The 17,692-nt window shown below is 42.1% G+C and overlaps 1 protein-coding gene across 1 annotated transcript in view; it reads right to left on the bottom strand.

Annotated features, from left to right (window-relative positions):
• EPYC (epiphycan) overlaps nucleotides 1-17,692 on the bottom strand; it is a 96,557-nt gene that overhangs the window by 15,306 nt on the left and 63,559 nt on the right. The window contains exon 4 of the mRNA XM_077265429.1: nucleotides 1,293-1,451. Within this exon, the coding sequence (XP_077121544.1) occupies nucleotides 1,293-1,451 (159 nt within the window). The remainder of the gene's footprint in view (nucleotides 1-1,292; nucleotides 1,452-17,692) is intronic.

Genomic DNA, 17,692 nt, shown 5'->3' with positions numbered 1-17,692 from the left:
GTGATTATAACATAATTCTAACTAATTCTGTTGGATTGATGTGTGACAGTGGATTATGTGACAGAATCATTTGCAAATCAAATTCACATTTGGTGAAGAGGCTAAGAAAGTAGTGGATTCGTGGCTCACAGCCTCAGCCTAAAATATTTTATAACGAAGGAATACAAAAGTTTGTTGAAAAATGTACAAGATGTATTGAAAAGCAGGAAGATTGTGTTGAAAAATTATATATTTGCCTTTTCTGAAAGGTTAAAGGGAATCTGTCAGTAGGATCAACCCTCCTAAGCCGTCTATATGGGCATGTAGGTCATAGGAAGCTGAATAAAATGATACCTTGATATTTGCAATCATATGTTTTAATCCAGAGAAATCCACACTTTTCTTATATATAAATAATCTCTTCCAGGCTATGGGGAGGATGTTACCTGGAAGATAACTCTGCCTCCAGTTTATTATAAATGAAAAATGGAGTTACCAGTGTGAGACAAGAAACTAACACAGGACAAAAATGAAATTTGTCTTCCTTCAAACACATTTTTTTGCAGGCCCCTGAGAGTTTCTGTATTGCAACAATATTGTAACCCTGATTGACTGTGAGAAGGAATCTGAAGCTGAGAGGAACCTGCAGATGTGGCCAGTATAATCACACACAGCTCTGCAGTGAGAGCAGAGCGGCCATTAGACATCACACTGGTAACTCCCCCTTCATGGAAAATAAGCTCTGGAGGCAGAGTTATCTTACAGGCAATTTCCATGGAAGAGTTCATTTTTATATAAAGTGATACAAGATGATTTATCAACAACAAGGGATCTGATATGAGGTATACAGCTGGCTTAGTGGTTAACACTCTGGCTTTCCAGCACTGGAGTCTTGGGTTCAAACCCCAATAAGGAAAACATCGGCAAGAAGTTCTCCCTGTGTTTGCGTCAGTTTCCTCTGAATACTCCGGTTTCCTCCCACACTCAGTGGGGACAGTGATGGTGATGTCTGTAAAGCACTATGGAATTTGATGATGCTATATAAGCAAATCATAATAATAACATGATTTTTTTTAGTAGTCATACCCTGTATGACCATATTAATAATTTAGGTTAGTCAATTTTCAGATTCCCTTTAAAATAAATTCTACAGTCATAGTGCAGAACATTTTGACTAACCCTTGTTTATTTAATATATGTTTTAAGGTTTCTTGCCTGCACTTTTACTGTTGATTTATAAAAATTAATGTAATGTGCAGTTTCAATTTAGGAGCATTAATTATTATTAGCTTTCATTTGTCAGGAATACGTACTTAAGTATGTAAAATCATTCTTGTTTATCTTGCTTATCTTATTAAAACGCAGGTAAACATGAGTAGTGTCTTTAGGTAATGGCGGCACTGAATCGAGGTTGTGGTCATCACAGTAAACAGTAGTACGAATGCAGGCACAGAGGATACAGGTGGAGACCCCTGGAAGACAAAGACAGTAGTAAAACAGATTGTTTAGTATATTGGAAAGGCAGTGCAATACATTTATGACCGGTACTACAAATTCTACAGCCTTGATGGCTCAGCATTTACATCCAACATTTAAATCATGTAACTAACTCAATCGTATAGTGACTTTTGGTACCTTACCTTTGCTATTCAGGCAGTTGCAAGTCATTATGGCTTATAATAACATTTTTACCATTTAAAACTTTTGCCATGTATTAATTAAAATGCAGAATATTTTTATTAATAGTTTAAACCCATAAAATAATTTAACCAATATTTTTTTTTATAAAAATGTTGCTCAATCATATTCATGATATCCTCCAACGAAACATGATAATAAGAAACATTGATGTTCTCAAAACAATTGTGAACTTGTTGATTGAATTTTAACATTCCTAAATAAGATCCATCTTTAAATTATAATGTAGACTGTATTCACTTAAATCTATGGAAAAAAATGTTTTTCATAACACAGGATTCTCACATATGTAGAGAGAAATGTATATAATAAAAACCTACTTCACTACTCAGCGTGTGCTGTGGACACCCATTGATTTCAATGACTTCCAGCTGTACTTCCAAGATACAGATTTTAAAAGAAGACAAGCTGTGATACCTTGGTATTCCTATGTCTAGCAGATGTTCATTTTTACATGTTTCCTAGGAAAACCACTTACAATGAGTATGTCTAGAGTCTACACACAATAAGGGAAAATGTTCATAAAAGCGGACAACTCCCTTATATCACCATGTTTAATGACTAAGATGTTGGGTACCATCCTATGCCCTCATGCATATGACTAAATCCTCATTCAGACCTCAGTATTTTTCATATATATAACAAAAAAATGGTACAGGTGTCATGAGTGATTTGGATCTATGTGATCAGTGCTTGGTCAATGTATCATTAGTTTGTAAACAATGTGCCATTAGTGTTTTTCACATATGGATAAATTTATTACTAAACTTCTCCTATACTTTTCATGCCGAAACCCGGACAGCACCCGGATGAGGTCATTGTTTGCCACGGACCTATAGATTTGTTTTAGCACTTTTCATCTATGTTGCTGGAAAAAATGAACCTGTCTCCATGCGTTTTGCAAGGAAACAGTCTGTGAAAAAACATGGATGTGTGAATATCACCATAGACTATAATGGGTAAGTGTTGTATTCGTGAAAAACACAGGCATCTGTATGACGTGTAAGTCTTGAAAGCAGACCTGGTACAAAGTCGCTGTTGTAAGCGTAAACTCTTAATGTACCTTCACACTCAGCAACTTTACAACGAGAACGATAACGATCCGTGACGTTGCAGCGTCCTGGATATCGATCTCGTTGTGTTTGACACGCAGCAGCGATCTGGATCCCGCTGTGTTATCGCTGGTCGGAGCTAGAAGTCCAGAACTTTATTTGGTCGTCAGGTCGGCGTGTATCGTCGTGTTTGACAGCAAAAGCAACGATGTCAGCAATGTTTTACATGTAGCTAACGACCTGTGAGAACGATAAGTGAGTCACTGTTACGTCACAGGATCGCTCCTGCATCGTTCTGGAGCTGCTGTGTTTGACGTCTCTACAGCGACCTAAACAGCGACGCTGCAGCAATCGGCTCGTTGTCTATATCGCTGCAGCGTCGCCGAGTGTGACAGTACCTTTAGACAGAATCCTTAACTAGAGAAAATTGCTCTGTGTTTGCTTTGATGAGTAATCCAATATTTGGAAGAGGTGTTTTTCAACTACAACATTCCATTATTTCAATATTACATTATATCTACCATAACTTTTGGACTATAAGACGCACAAGTGTGCTAAAAAGTGTGAGCATCTTATAGTCCGGAGACAGCATCCTGTGATGTAGGAAAATGCTGACACTGCATCCTTCCCGATCACAGAGAGAACTGCCTTCTCCTCCTGCTTTGCACTGATCTATGTGATCGGTGACGAGCAGTAGAGGGAGCTACCGGGACCGGAGGCTGAAGGAGCTGAACAGCTGAAAGACTTTCCATTCACTTAATTCAAGGACATTTCAGGTCATGTGACTGATTGTATGACCTGAAAGGTCCTTGAGTTAATTGTGTGGAAGGTCCTCAGCTGCTCAGCTCATATAGCCAACGTTCAGGTCCCGATCATGAACTGCAAAATATGGTAATGTATAGTGTGTGTGAATGTGCCTGCAGCAAAGCTATGTGCATGTAGCAGAGCTGTGTGTGTCTATATATGCATGTAGCAGAGCTGTGTGTGTTACGATACTAGTGGAACAGCTGCAAGCTGATGGCCATAGGAGCACGAACAGAATACAGAAAGTGGTAGTACAAGTTTTTGGATACAGCAATGATAGTTGTAGAAGACAAAGCGGGGATGAGTGACAACAGTCTGGGCAACACAGTTCAGGAACTGGGGACTGAAACTAGACTAAAAGCTAGTCATAATATTTAAGCAATGAGTGAATGTTCCAGGTGGCTTTAAGTTATCGCCAAACATCCACAGGTTAAAAATCTTCCATACTGATAAAGGGCGATTATAGAAACACAATAACAGCCTTCATGGGTAAGGAGTGGAATTGCAGCAAAAATAAACAAAATTAATAATTGCAGCTGCTAGTGGTCAATTAGTAGAAGTACAACAGAATCCTGACAGTGTGTCTATACAGTATGTGCATACTTAGCAGAGCTGTGTGTACATATGCATATGTAGCAGAGCTGTGAGTGTCTGTATATGCATGTAGCAGAGCTGCGTGTCTATAAATGCATACGTTGCAGAACTGTGTGTGTCTATATGTACATGTAGTAAAACCTGTGTGTATGTAGCAGAGCTATGTGGGTATAACATACACTGTTTAGAGATTTATCAATGACCCCTCTACTTTATACCATCAGGGAGGTTTTGAGTGATAGAATTTTTCCTATTTTCTGCAGTCTAAACCTGGGGTACACCTTATGGCAAGGTTTGCCTTACAGTCTGAAAAATGGGGTATATTAATTTAATATTACCCTATTTCAAATGCTGACATTTTTGTTTTTGTACTTTTTTATCTTTCCGTCGACACAGCCAAATGTATTTATTTATTTTACTCATTTAATTTCACAGTGCTTTGGAAACACAATCATCATTGTCTCCATTGGGGCTCACAATCTAACTCCCTATCAGTATGTCCTTGGAGTCATATGAGGGCTTGTTTTTTTATGTGGATATGTATTTGCTGTTTTTATTTTGCAGTAAAAATGAGTTAGCGGGTCGGATCAATTATGACGATAGCAAATTTGAATTTTTTTTATTTTATTTTATTGATTAAATAAAATTGTAAAAAACATTGCCACTAGTGTTGAGCATTCCGATACCGCAAGTATTGGGTATCGGCCGATACTTGCGGGTATCGGAATTCCGATACCGAGATCCGATACTTTTGTGGTATCGGGAATCGGTATCGGGATTAATATCAATGTGTAAAAGAAAGAATTAAAATAAAAAATAGGGATATACTCACCCTCCGACGCAGCCTGGACTTTGCCGCCGTAACCGGGAGCCGTTGTACCTAAAAATGCACGCTTGAAGGGCCTTAGATGATGTCACGGCGCTCTGATTGGTCCGTAGCGGTCGCGTGACCGCTACGGACCAATCACAAAGCAGTGACGTCACCTAAGGTCTTTCAAGCGCTTGAAAGACCTTAGGTGACGTCACTGGTTTTTGATTGGTCTCCTTCAGACCCTGGGAACCATACAGGATACCGTCCGATACTTGGTGTCCCATTGACTTTTATTGGTATCGGGTATCGGTATCGGATTAGATCCGATACTTTGCCGGTATCGGCCGATACTTTCCGATACGGATACTTTCAAGTATCGGACGGTATCGCTCAACACTAATTGCCACGTGTCTCCAGTTTCTGAAACTCATTTTTTTTTTCTGCTGAAAGCTGTGTGAAGACTTGTTTTGTGTGTGGTGAGAAAAAGAGAGGATCATTAGAATTGTTATGCATTCTTCTCTATTTCTTTATATGTTCAAAAATCTTTGTATTAATACTTATTAATACTTAATTTATAGTTATAACAGCTGTAACTTTTATTTTATGTAAGCTTCCCAATTTGAGGTGTTTTATTTTGTGAGATGGGCTGGAGAATTTAAGTGCTATTTTTCAGACCACTTCTGTAAGCTTTACATGTGTGTCTACATTTTTGTGAGTTTAAAAGGAATATATTAGTAAGATGAGCCCACCTAAGCCATCAACAGTGCATAAATACAATTTAATTATTTAAAGATCATACAATGTGATTTTCTGGTTTTTATTTTTAGATTCTATCAAAATTGAAGTGTACCTACAATAAAAATTACAGACCCCTCCACTCTTTGTAGGTGGGAAAACTTGCAAAATCGGCAGTATATCAAATACTTATTTTCACAACTGTATATGGGCATGCAGGACATACTGTAGAGCTGAATAAAATGATAGCTTGATATCTGCGATCTGATGTCTTATTCTGGAAAAATCCACATTTTGTTATATGTACATTTTCTGTCTGACACCCTCCAGAATTTATTTTAAATGAAAGAGGGCATTACCAGTATAAATATGTAATGACAGGCTACTTTCCTCTTCTACATGTCTCACACTGGAAACGTCCTCTTTCAATTATAATAAGATCTGGAGGTAGATTCTCATGCAGATCTGTGTCCGGCCCATAGATCTTAGCAGCTCATTTACATATTAACAAGAACATGGATTTCTCTGGAATAAGACTTCCAATCAAAGATATCAAGGTATTATTTTATGCAACTTTTTAAAACCTGCATGACCATATATGTATTTTAACAATGACCATCCATGATTGGCTATGGTTTGGTGCGATTTCAGGAATACCAAATACATCCATGAAATTAGGTCATTTCTGATTTTTCTTTTGCTTATTTTTATTTTATAATACTCATCAAAAAATCAGACAATGTAACTGATCATAATAAACATTCCCAATTAGGTACAATGAAATATCAGCAGGGCAAGGGAAAAATATTTAAAAAATAACTTTTAATAATTACCTAAAAGGTTATTTGCCAATATGTATACAAGACAAACAAACAGTAATTTTTCAAAGTGCAAGTGCTCATGTTCAGCAGTCATCAAATTATAAAATTGGTTTGATCTCACCAACATAGTTTCTTACATTACCTCTCCATTATAGATTCACCATTGAAAAGAAGAGGGGAGATTTTTGTCTCTCTGAGTAATGAGGGATAATAAAAAAGGGGGAAGGTGTATTCCAATCCCTTTAACACTCCTTGCCGTGCCCCTGCATTACTCCTACCATGACAAGGGCAATACCCAAGCATAGATCACTAGTTACCCATAATGAAAGTGTAGCCTCCCAATGTGTTTCCCCCTCCATTCGGGGGTTCATCGGGAGGAAAAAAGAAAAAGAGGGGATATCTTGTATGGGCCCTTGAAGTGGCAAGTTATGACCAGCAGGTTGACTAGTTGTGTCAGTGCCCTTATCTCGGGAAAAAAAGGAGGAGTAAGAAACTGTGTTGGTGAGATTAAACCAATTTTCTAATTTAAGCATTGTTGAACATGAGCACTTGCACTTTGAAAAACTACTGTTTGTTTGTCCTGTGTACATATTGGCGGATAACCTTTTAGGTAATTAGGTAATTATTAAAAGTTATGTTTTAAATACTTTTCCCTTGCACTGCTGAAATTTGAGTTCTATTTTATCTAACCCTAATATACAGGTATTAAATGATGTACCGGTATATAGAAATATATCTAATTATACAAGTACATTATGCAGAAGAATATTATTTGGGTCTTGAGGCAGCCTGTATTTACAAGAGCACAATGTGAGTTTTATAAGATTTTGATTTTGAATTCTGGAAAAAACTCACATCAAGATAAAAAAAATATTTGCAGAAATGTATACGTATGTACTACTGAATACAGACTTATACATGGGTCCCCTCCCCCAACATTCTCAGAGAAGTAGATCTACAGTGGAGTACACAGAGTGACCATGTTGGTGTCCTCACTGGGGTATATGAAGTGTTACAGTGCCTCTCTAACTCTCGGACCCTTTGCAGAGGCACCAGCTGCACATGTACTATGCATTCACCTTCTGTCATGCACATTAAATGCTGCTATTATAGACTAAAAGTTGCATTTAAGGTGTTTGAGGAGTTAACATAAATGATCATTGTATATCACAGCTGGCAACTGACAGGTATGATACAGGCTCAGTTCAGATCCTGCTTCATACACCTGTACCCAGCATGTGATGTATATGTATACCACACATTGTAAATTCAAAATGGGTAATTGCTTTGCAAGGGTTTGTAACAAGTTTTTAAATTAATCCCAGCCATAGGATAAGGAATTATTTCCTAAGCCACTCCTCAATGAGTTTGAGGTTGAGTCTTGGCACCTTCATCCAGGGGGACTGATAGAGATAGCCAAGTACATTGCTTAGAGCGGAGGTGGACATCTTTGACCTCTGATTAAGTCAAGAAGGGCTCTGCATATTTCTGTCCTCTGTATGATCAGGGGTCCTCACTTTTGAATCTGTAACCTATTACCTATCCTATGAACAGGGGATGACATACATTGGAACAAATCTTTTTAGTGATCTAATTACACTCATCAATTGTCATAACTTCAAAGAATATACCAACCATGCATTGCAAATCTGAAATTTCAATTAATCAGTGATTTAATCTGGTACTCCTCAGGAAGTCTGTATGGTCCTTTGATAACTTTGCATGTCTTAGATTTTTAAAAAAAGGTATACAATTTTTTTTTGTCATATTTTTAATTACCTAAATTCAATGGTATTCTGCTGTTTTATTGAAGATTATTTCTATAAAATGACAATGTACAGAGATATAGTACTATATGGCTGTACTCAGGTGACCTGTGGCTGCAAATAAAGATTTATGGCTTTGGAGTGATTACTGAACAGTCCAGGAGAATGTGAACCTTTGAGTGAAGAAACTGGAGAAAGCAAGCTACATTTTAAAATAGCAGACTAAACCTGTTACCTTTCCCGGATTCAATGTTGGGCACTACTTACATCCTTCTGCCTCTTGCTCTCTAAGGTTATTCAGGACATTGTGGTGCCATGGCAAAAAGGTATGCACCTCTATTGGTATGCCTCAAGCCTTATAGGACAGTTCAGATGGTGGATCAGTCCTGAGTCTTTAGGTATGTTACGCATCTGGCTCGGCAGGGCTTCATCATCTTCTCCTATGGCCATTGACTTCTGCTGTGCTCTACGCTGGTTTTTGCAAGTGCCCCAACATGCTCCTATGTGATCAACTGCCTAAGCAATATGAGGCCTACCAAGACACACACCTGGGCCTTGGTATCAAGACTCTTAGTTCTGTTTGTTTGACTGTGCAACATGACTTGCCTCATACCTGTTTCCCCAGTTCTGTCTGCCTGCAGCCTCCAGTGCTTGAATTCTTCGCTCCATACCTGCTTTCTAATGTCCACTCTGTCTGCAGCCTTCAATGCTTCAAGTCCTTGCTCTACATGTGCCATTCTGCTTCTTCTTCAATGCCCAAGATCCATGTGTCCACCCAGACCTGGGCTTAGAGTAGACCTCACGATGTCAGCCCTATGACAAAATATCAAGAACATGGATTCCAAAGATACAGCAGCTAGAACACAGTGGCCATTAGAAATGGAGGATTTGTCAGCACTAATTTTGTAACTTGCTGCAGGTCAATGGGATCTTGTCCAGGCTATGCAGGATCTCACAGCTTGTGTCGATGCACTGTCCCACATTGCTACATTCTTTTCTCCAGATCCTCAACATCTGTTACAATCTAATACTCATCTGCAGCACTTTGAGAAACATCTCCACATTCGCACACTCCTGCACATTTTGATGGAGACTTTAAGGCCCGTCGCAGCTTTGTGAGCCAATGCACCATCCACCCATCCACTTTGAGCTATGTACTCAGCAACTTTTTTCTGACCATTCCAAAGTTGCCTACATTTTTTCTTTGCTGTGTAGGGATGCCATGACATGGGTTGCACCATTGTGCGAGAGAGGATGAGCCTATAATACATTTCCTACCATCTTTACTGGCTGCCTTCTGTAAAGCGTTTGAGGAACCGGGTCGTGTCCACTCTACCGCTGATTCCATTCTGTGGCTCAGACAAGGGATTAACGTGGGAAATTATGCCATCTGGTTTCATACCCTGTCCTGAATTGACTTAGAACAATGATGCTCTCCTGGCTGTCTTTTACACCAGCTTATCTAGTCGAATCAACGATGTACTCGCTGGTAGAGATTTACGGTCTTCCATTGGTGACTTGAATTCCTTTGCCACACAAGTGAACATGCATTTTAAAGAGTGGTCTAAGGAAAAAACTCAAAACTTTTGATTCCCATGTCTGGAATTCTGAAACATCTTCAAAAATCCTCCCTGAATGGCTGAACTGTAACCCATGGAAATTGGCCATTACAGATTATCTCTGGCTAAGAGATCAGGTTGACTTTCACGAGAACTCTGTTATTATTGCTGTGTACGGGATCATTATCACATATATTGTTCTAAACTAAAGGCAAAAGGGGGTGAACTTCATACTCTAGGCGAAAAGGGAGGCGTCACCCTGGGATTAACTCTTTCCTCCTCTAAAAATAAATTGCTTTTATCTATATTTGTTACCCACAGTTTCTTTGTGTTCACGTGACAAGTGCTTATTAATTCTCGAACAGCTGAGAATTTTATGGACTTCCCTCTTGCCAAAAGACTGACCTCTGTGAATGGCTTAACATTTCCAGGTAGCCATATCCAAGTTCAGAAACTGAAAGTAACTCTCTAGATTGGTGAACTACATGGTAAGGACTTTTTTTTAGTTTTGCCACTTTGTGATGCATTGGTACTTTTGGGACTTCCATGGCTACTGTTTCCCACTCCAGTCATTGACTCATAAATGGACCAAATTGCCCAGTGAGATCATCTTGTTTTAGTAACTACTTCAGAATTCCACTTCAACCACCTTCTCAGAAAATCATGAGTAAGACTTGTGTTGAAATGTGTCGATCTTCTTCACTGGTGTGTCGATGCTTGGTATGCATATTTCTCTTTGCATTTTTTTTTAAAAAAGGTTGTTTAATAAGGAAATGTAATATTTTAGACACCTCTGTTTCCAGCTGGATCACTTCCACTTTTTTTTCTGTTGTTCATTGTGGCTGCTCACCACAATTCGTGCTGGGCATTGGTCGGCTTGAGGAATTCATTCTATACCAGTAAGCTGACTTACAACTGTTCGTACCTTCTCTGAAACTCTGCTTTGCATTCACTGCCTCTAACTACCACAGGGAAGACGGGACTGAGCCTAAGTTTGGCCTTGCTTCTGCTTCTCCGTTTTCCAACTCACTATCAGCAGGTTATCCTCTGGCCCTCAGTAGGTCATTTTCTACAGTCAAAACAGTTTCTGCTTCTGATCCATTCAGAGTACAAAATTACTTGTGGCCCTGAGGATAGATGCTGGGTGCCAGAAAAGGACATATATGCTCTAATTCTGCTCTAGACCTTTTGAGCAAAGCATTCTGTTTCATCTATTGCTGACTAATCTGGGAGTGGTCCTAAAAGGGGGTACTGTTAAGCATGAACACCTATGTTTTTCAACTTTGCCTGCAGTTGGGCAAAGCATACTGCGCAGGCACAAAAGGCTAGGTTTCTGAGCTGGTGCAAGATGTTGCATGGGGCAAGAGGCATTATCTATGATGTATGACGGCGACCAACAGCCGATTGGCGTGATGTAGAGACCCAAACCCACACCTATCGGACCGTACTGATAAATTAAAATACAGCGCGGGACACATTAAAAAACATTTTATGAGTATACAAGGGCAGTCAGGGGGTTCTATAACGATGTAGGAAATGCATAGCAGACGCTTAATAAGGCGATATATTTAACTGCTATGCCATATAACTAGTGTTGAGCGATACCATCCGATACTTGAAAGTATCGGTATCGGATAGTATCGGCCGATACCCGAAAAGTATTGGATATCTCCGATACCGATACCCGATACCAATACAAGTCAATGGGACACCAAGTATCGGAAGGTATCCTGATGGTTCCCAGGGTCTGAAGGAGAGGAAACTCCCCTTCAGGCCCTGGGATCCATATTAATGTGTAAAATAAAGAATAAAAATAAAAAATATTGATATACTCACCCTCTGACGTGCCCTGGTTGTAACCGCCAGCCTCCGTTCATAAGAATGAGCGCTTGAAAGTCCTTAGATGACGTCGCGGCCTGTGATTGGTCGCGAAGCGGTCACGTAACCGCAACGCGACCAATCACAAGCCGTGAAGTCATCTAAGGTCTTTCAAGCGCTTGAAAGACCTTAGATGACGTCGCGGCTTGTGATTGGTCGCGTGGCGGTCACGTGACCGCTCCGCTACCAATCACAGGCCGCGACGTCATCTAAGGACTTTCAAGCGCTCATTCTTATGAACGGAGGCTGGCGGTTACAACCAGGGCGCGTCAGAGGGTGAGTATATCAATATTTTTTAATTTTATTCTTTATTTTACACATTAATATCGATCCCGATACCGATTCCCGATACCACAAAAGTATCGGATCTTGGTATCGGAATTCCGATACAGCAAATATCGGCCGATACCCGATACTTGCGGTATCGGAATGCTCAACACTACATATAACTGATGACAGATTCCCTTTAAGGCCGGCATCACACTGGCATATTGCATCCGATGGAAGAGCATCGGATGCGATATGCTAATGACTCGGTTCCTGCTCGCAGCAGAGCAGGAGCCGAGTGTCATGCGTCTGTGCTCCGATTATCTCGCACAGGGAGGATCGGAGCACAGCTGCGGAGGAGGCGGAGAAATGAATTTCTCCATCTCCTCCATTGCTGGGGTCCGCTTATAACGCACATCACTCGGATGTTGTGCGGGGATTCCGGAAGATGGAAGCCTGGAGTCCGTAGGGGCCTATGGCCCATAAGTGAGTATGATGTACCACACATCTAAGAGCACACTTAAAATGGGACATGATTGTCCTGCAGGGTGTCAGAGCAAGCAGGAGCTACAGCTCATCTATGACTTTTGGTAGTAAAAATGTTTTAGTAAACAATCAATTTTTAAAACTATATTTAATAAAGATATTTTTAAGGGTTGTTTCTCTTATGGTTAAAAATAAATTATACCCTATATATATTTCTCTTGGTTTTCAGCTCATCTACGACTACCCTTCATGGGTACCTTACTGTTACATTATGATGGTGTTAAGCTAAAAAAAAGCATTCAAAAATCTTTCTGAATTGAATTAGTAATCTATACAGTGTAACATGACGGTGGTATTAACTAAAGATGAGCGACCTTGTTTGGAAAACGTTCGCCAATCTCAAAGTTGGCCCATTCGGATTCGTGTTCTGATTCCCAAGCATTTTCCGCAAAATTTTCCTTAATGTTATTTGTTGCAGCAGGCATCGGCTGATGGGAGTAGTAGTCCAATCACCTGACGCCTGTGAACAGAAGTAAACTTTTTACCTCCGATCACAGCTGAGGGCTCACGCTGTCATTATTATTATTATTTATTGTTATAGCGCCATTTATTCCATGGTGCTTTACATGTGAGGAGGGGTATACATAATAAAAACAAGTACAATAATCTTAAACAATACAAGTCATAACTGGTACAGGAGGAGTGAGGACCCTGCCCGCGAAGGCTCACAATCTACAAGGGATGGGTGAGAGTACAGTAGGTGAGGATAGAGCTGGTCATGCAGCGGTTTGGTTGATCGGTGGTTAATGCAGGTTGTAGGCTTGTCGGAAGAGGTGGGTCTTCAGGTTCTTTTTGAAGATTTCGATGGTAGGTGAGAGTCTGATGTGTTGTGGTAGATACGATTGTGGGAAGAGGAGATAAGAGGGGAGTAGAGAAGGAGATCTTGTGAGGATCGGAGGTTGCGTGTAGGTAAGTACCGGGAGACGAGGTCACAGATGAATGGAGGAGACAGGTTGTGGATGGCTTTGTATGTCATTGTTAGGGTTTTGTACTGGAGTCTCTGGGCAATGGGGAGCCAGTGAAGGGATTGACAGAGGGGAGAGGCAGGGGAATAGCGGGGGGACAGGTGGATTAGTCAGGCAGCAGAGTTTAGAATAGATTGGAGGGGTGCAAGAGTGTTCGAGGGGAGGCCACAGAGCAGGAGGTTGCAGTAGTCAAGGCGAGAGATGATGAGGGCATGGACTAGGGTTTTTGCAGATTCTTGGTTGAGGAATGAACGGATTTGTGAAATATTTTTGAGTTGAAGTCGGCAGGAAGTGGAAAGGGCTTGGATATGTGGTTTGAAGGAGAGATCAGCGTCAAGGATTACCCCGAGGCAGTGAGCTTGTGGGACTGGGGAGAGTGGGCAGCCATTTACTGTAATGGTTAGGTTCGTTGGGGGGGTCGCGTGAGATGGGGGAAAGATGATGAATTCTGTTTTGTCCATGTTAAGTTTCAGAAATCTAGCGGAGAAGAAGGATGAAATAGTGGACAGACATTGAGGGATTCTGGTTAGTAGGGAGGTGATATCTGGTCCAGAGATGTAGATCTGTGTGTCATCAGCATAGAGGTGATACTGAAAGCCATGAGATTCTATGAGCTGTCCTAGGCCAAAGGTGTAAATAGAGAAGAGCAGGGGCCCAAGGACTGAACCTTGTGGAACTCCGACAGATAGGGGGCGAGGTGAGGAGGTGGTGTGTGAGTGGGAGACGCTAAATGTCCGGTCTGTTAGGTATGATGAGATCCAGGATAGGGCCAAGTCTGTGATGTCAAGGGATGAGAGGGTCTGTAATAATAGGGAATGGTCCACTGTGTCAAAGGCAGCCGACAGGTCGAGGAGGAGGAGAACAGAGTAGTGTCGCTTGCTTTTGGCGGTTAAGAGGTTGTTGGTGACCTTAATTAGGGCAGTTTCAGTGGAATGGTGTGACCGGAAGCCAGATTGTTGGCGGTCAAAGAGGGAGCAAGAAGAGAGATGGGAGGACAGTTCAAGGTAGACGTGTTGTTCCAGTAGTTTGGAGGCATAAGGGAGAAGTGATATAGGGCGATAGCTAGATACAGAGGATGGGCCAAGAGAGGGCTTTTTGAGGATAGGTGTGATGGAGGCATGTTTAAAGCTTGAGGGGAAAACACCAGTTGTTAGTGATAGGTTGAAGAGATGGGTTAGGGTTGGGATGAAGACTGTGGTGAGGTTTAGGATGAGGTGGGATGGGAGCGGGTCAAGTGCACAGGTGGTGAGATGTGATCTTGAGAGTAGAGTGGAGAGTTGATCTTCTGTAATGGTGGAGAAGTTGGTTTTGGAGGTGGAGGGCTGGGAAGTCGGGAGGAAGGGCTCTGGGGGTTGTTGACCAAAACTGTCTCTGATGCTATCAATCTTCTGCTTGAAAAATGAGGCAAAGTCTTCAGCGGAGATAAGTGGGGAGGGAGGTGGTGCTGGGGGACGGAGGAGGGAATTGGTGTTGAATAACTGTTTAGGGTTGTGAGACAGGGAGGATATGAGAGATGAGAAGTAGGTTTGTTTAGCTGTGGCGAGTGTGGTCTTGAAAGTAGTGAGGGACTGTTTGAATGCGATGAAGTGGTCGTTGGAGTGGGATCTTTTCCATCTGCGCTCAGCAGCCCTGGAAGCTCGCCTCAGTTCTTTGGTCAGGCTGGTGTGCCAGGGCTGTCTGTTGATTTTGCGAGCTTTGGTATGTGTAAGTGGGGCAGCAGATTCCAAAGCTACAGCTATTGTGGTGTTATATAGAGCGGCAGCGTCATCCACATTGTGTATGGAACTTATGTCTGTGAGAGGGAGGAGGGATTCAGAGAATGAATGTAGGTCATGATGTTTAAGATTTCTGCGAGGGTGTGAAAGTTTGTGGGGTGGGGATTGTAGACATGGAGTGGAGAGAGATGAGAATGTGAGAAGGTTGTGGTCAGAGAGAGGAAGAGGTGAGTTAGAGAGGTTAGATAGGGAGCAGAGGCGGGTGAAGATGAGGTCCAGTGTGTGACCATCTTTGTGAGTGGCTGCAGAAGACCATTGAATGAGGCTGAAGGAGGAAGTGAGAGATAGAAGTTTAGTGGCAGCTGAGAGGGAAGTGTCAATGGGGATGTTGAAATCACCCATGATGATAGTGGGGATGTCCGCAGAAAGGAAATGAAGTAACCAGGTGGTGAAGTGGTCAAAGAAGGTGGTGGCTGGCCCTGGGGGGCGGTAAATGGCAGCCAGTTGGAGGTTGGAGGGGGAGTATATGTGCACAGAGTGCACCTCAAAGGAAGGGAGGGTAACAGAGGGTGGCAGTGGGATTGGGGTGAAGGAGCAGTTATCTGACAGGAGAAAACCAACTCCTCCGCCATGCTTTTTGCTGGGGCGGGGTGTGTGAGAAAGGTGGAAGCCACCATAAGAGAGTGCAGCAGGGGAGGCTGTGTCAGAAGGGGTGAGCCAAGTTTCGGTGATGGCGAGGAAGGAAAGTTTGTTAGTAATAAAAAGATCATGGATGTAGGAAAGCTTGTTACAGACAGAGCGAGCGTTCCACAGAGCTCCTGTTAGTGGGACTGGGGAAGCGGGGGCTGGGCGAATGGGTATAATGTTAGAGAGATTACCGAAGTTTGTGATGGAGCGTGGATGGGAGGTAGAAATGACTGTGGGAATATGGTGAGGAGGACCAGGATTTGGAGAGATATCACCAGCAGTGAGAAGGAGCAGAGATAGTGTTAGCAGGTGGGAGCAGGAGAGGGCATGAGGGGGCTGCCTGTGCTTTGAGACAGAGGATTGTATGTTAAGGAATAGTTCTGAGGAGGAGGTGAGATGGATGGGGAGGATTGAAGAGGAGATGAACAGTTCCTTACTTGGTGTGGGGATTGGGGAAGGTAGCAGAAAGTGAAAGATTATAGGGATAAAAGTGACAACAAACTGAAACATTGTTTGCAGTGACTGGCCAGTTACTTTCAGTTCCAATTCAGGTTTTAATTCTAATGTAATCCACACTTTTAGAACACACTTCTAGAAATCACACTGCAGACTAAAGTCATGCAGACTTGTGCTATGCAATATATGGAAAACTAAGTGCGTTCAGGTGTGAAGCAGAGAGGAGTGGTCTCTGCTCATCTTGGTCAGAGAATTAAGGGTGGACCAGATGCATACAATCAAGCCTAAGTAAACAAGGTCATAAATATCACAGGGTAAGTTGGGATTAGCTGAAAGGCATACCATGTGAAAGCAAGGAGCAGGGGGAAGTCTATGTGCAAAGCTGGGTGATGTACTATGTGCACTTCATAGACAGACAGCAGGAGAGCTGGGTGGATGAACATACCATGTGAAAGCAAGGAGCAGGGGGAAGTCTATGTGCAAAGCTGGGTGATGTACTATGTGCACTTCATAGACAGACAGCAGGAGAGCTGGGTGGAAGAACATACCATGTGAAAGCAAGGAGCAGGGGGAAGTCTATGTGCAAAGCTGGGTGATGTACTATGTGCACTTCATAGACAGACAGCAGGAGAGCTGGGTGGATGAACATACCATGTGAAAGCAAGGAGCAGGGGGAAGTCTATGTGCAAAGCTGGGTGATGTACTATGTGCACTTCATAGACAGACAGCAGGAGAGCTGGGTGGATGAACATACCATGTGAAAGCAAGGAGCAGGGGGAAGTCTATGTGCAAAGCTGGGTGATGTACTATGTGCACTTCATAGACAGACAGCAGGAGAGCTGGGTGGATGAACATACCATGTGAAAGCAAGGAGCAGGGGGAAGTCTATGTGCAAAGCTGGGTGATTTACTATGTGCACTTCATAGACAGACAGCAGGAGCGCTGGGTGGATGAACATACCATGTGAAAGCAAGGAGCAGGGGGAAGTCTATGTGCAAAGCTGGGTGATGTACTATGTGCACTTCATAGACAGACAGCAGGAGAGCTGGGTGGATGAACATACCATGTGAAAGCAAGGAGCAGGGGGAAGTCTATGTGCAAAGCTGGGTGATGTACTATGTGCACTTCATAGACAGACAGCAGGAGAGCTGGGTGGATGAACATACCTGTTGGAAGAATAGACATTTTGCTTTCATGCACATGACAGTATGGCACACACTGGATGTTCTGGTCCCATTCAAGAAAATGGGGTCTGGGCTCAGGTACTATTCTGGTACCCAAACTGGACCTTTTTTAACTATTTGCCAATCCCACCAAACCCAAACTTTCAGGGTATCACTCATCTCTAGTATTAAGCTA

This window comes from Ranitomeya variabilis, chromosome 5 (genome assembly GCF_051348905.1).
Source record: "Ranitomeya variabilis isolate aRanVar5 chromosome 5, aRanVar5.hap1, whole genome shotgun sequence".
Taxonomy (NCBI): Eukaryota; Metazoa; Chordata; class Amphibia; order Anura; family Dendrobatidae; genus Ranitomeya; species Ranitomeya variabilis.
The sequence above is the reverse complement of the archived record's forward strand: the minus strand, read 5'-3'. Positions and strand labels throughout refer to the sequence as shown.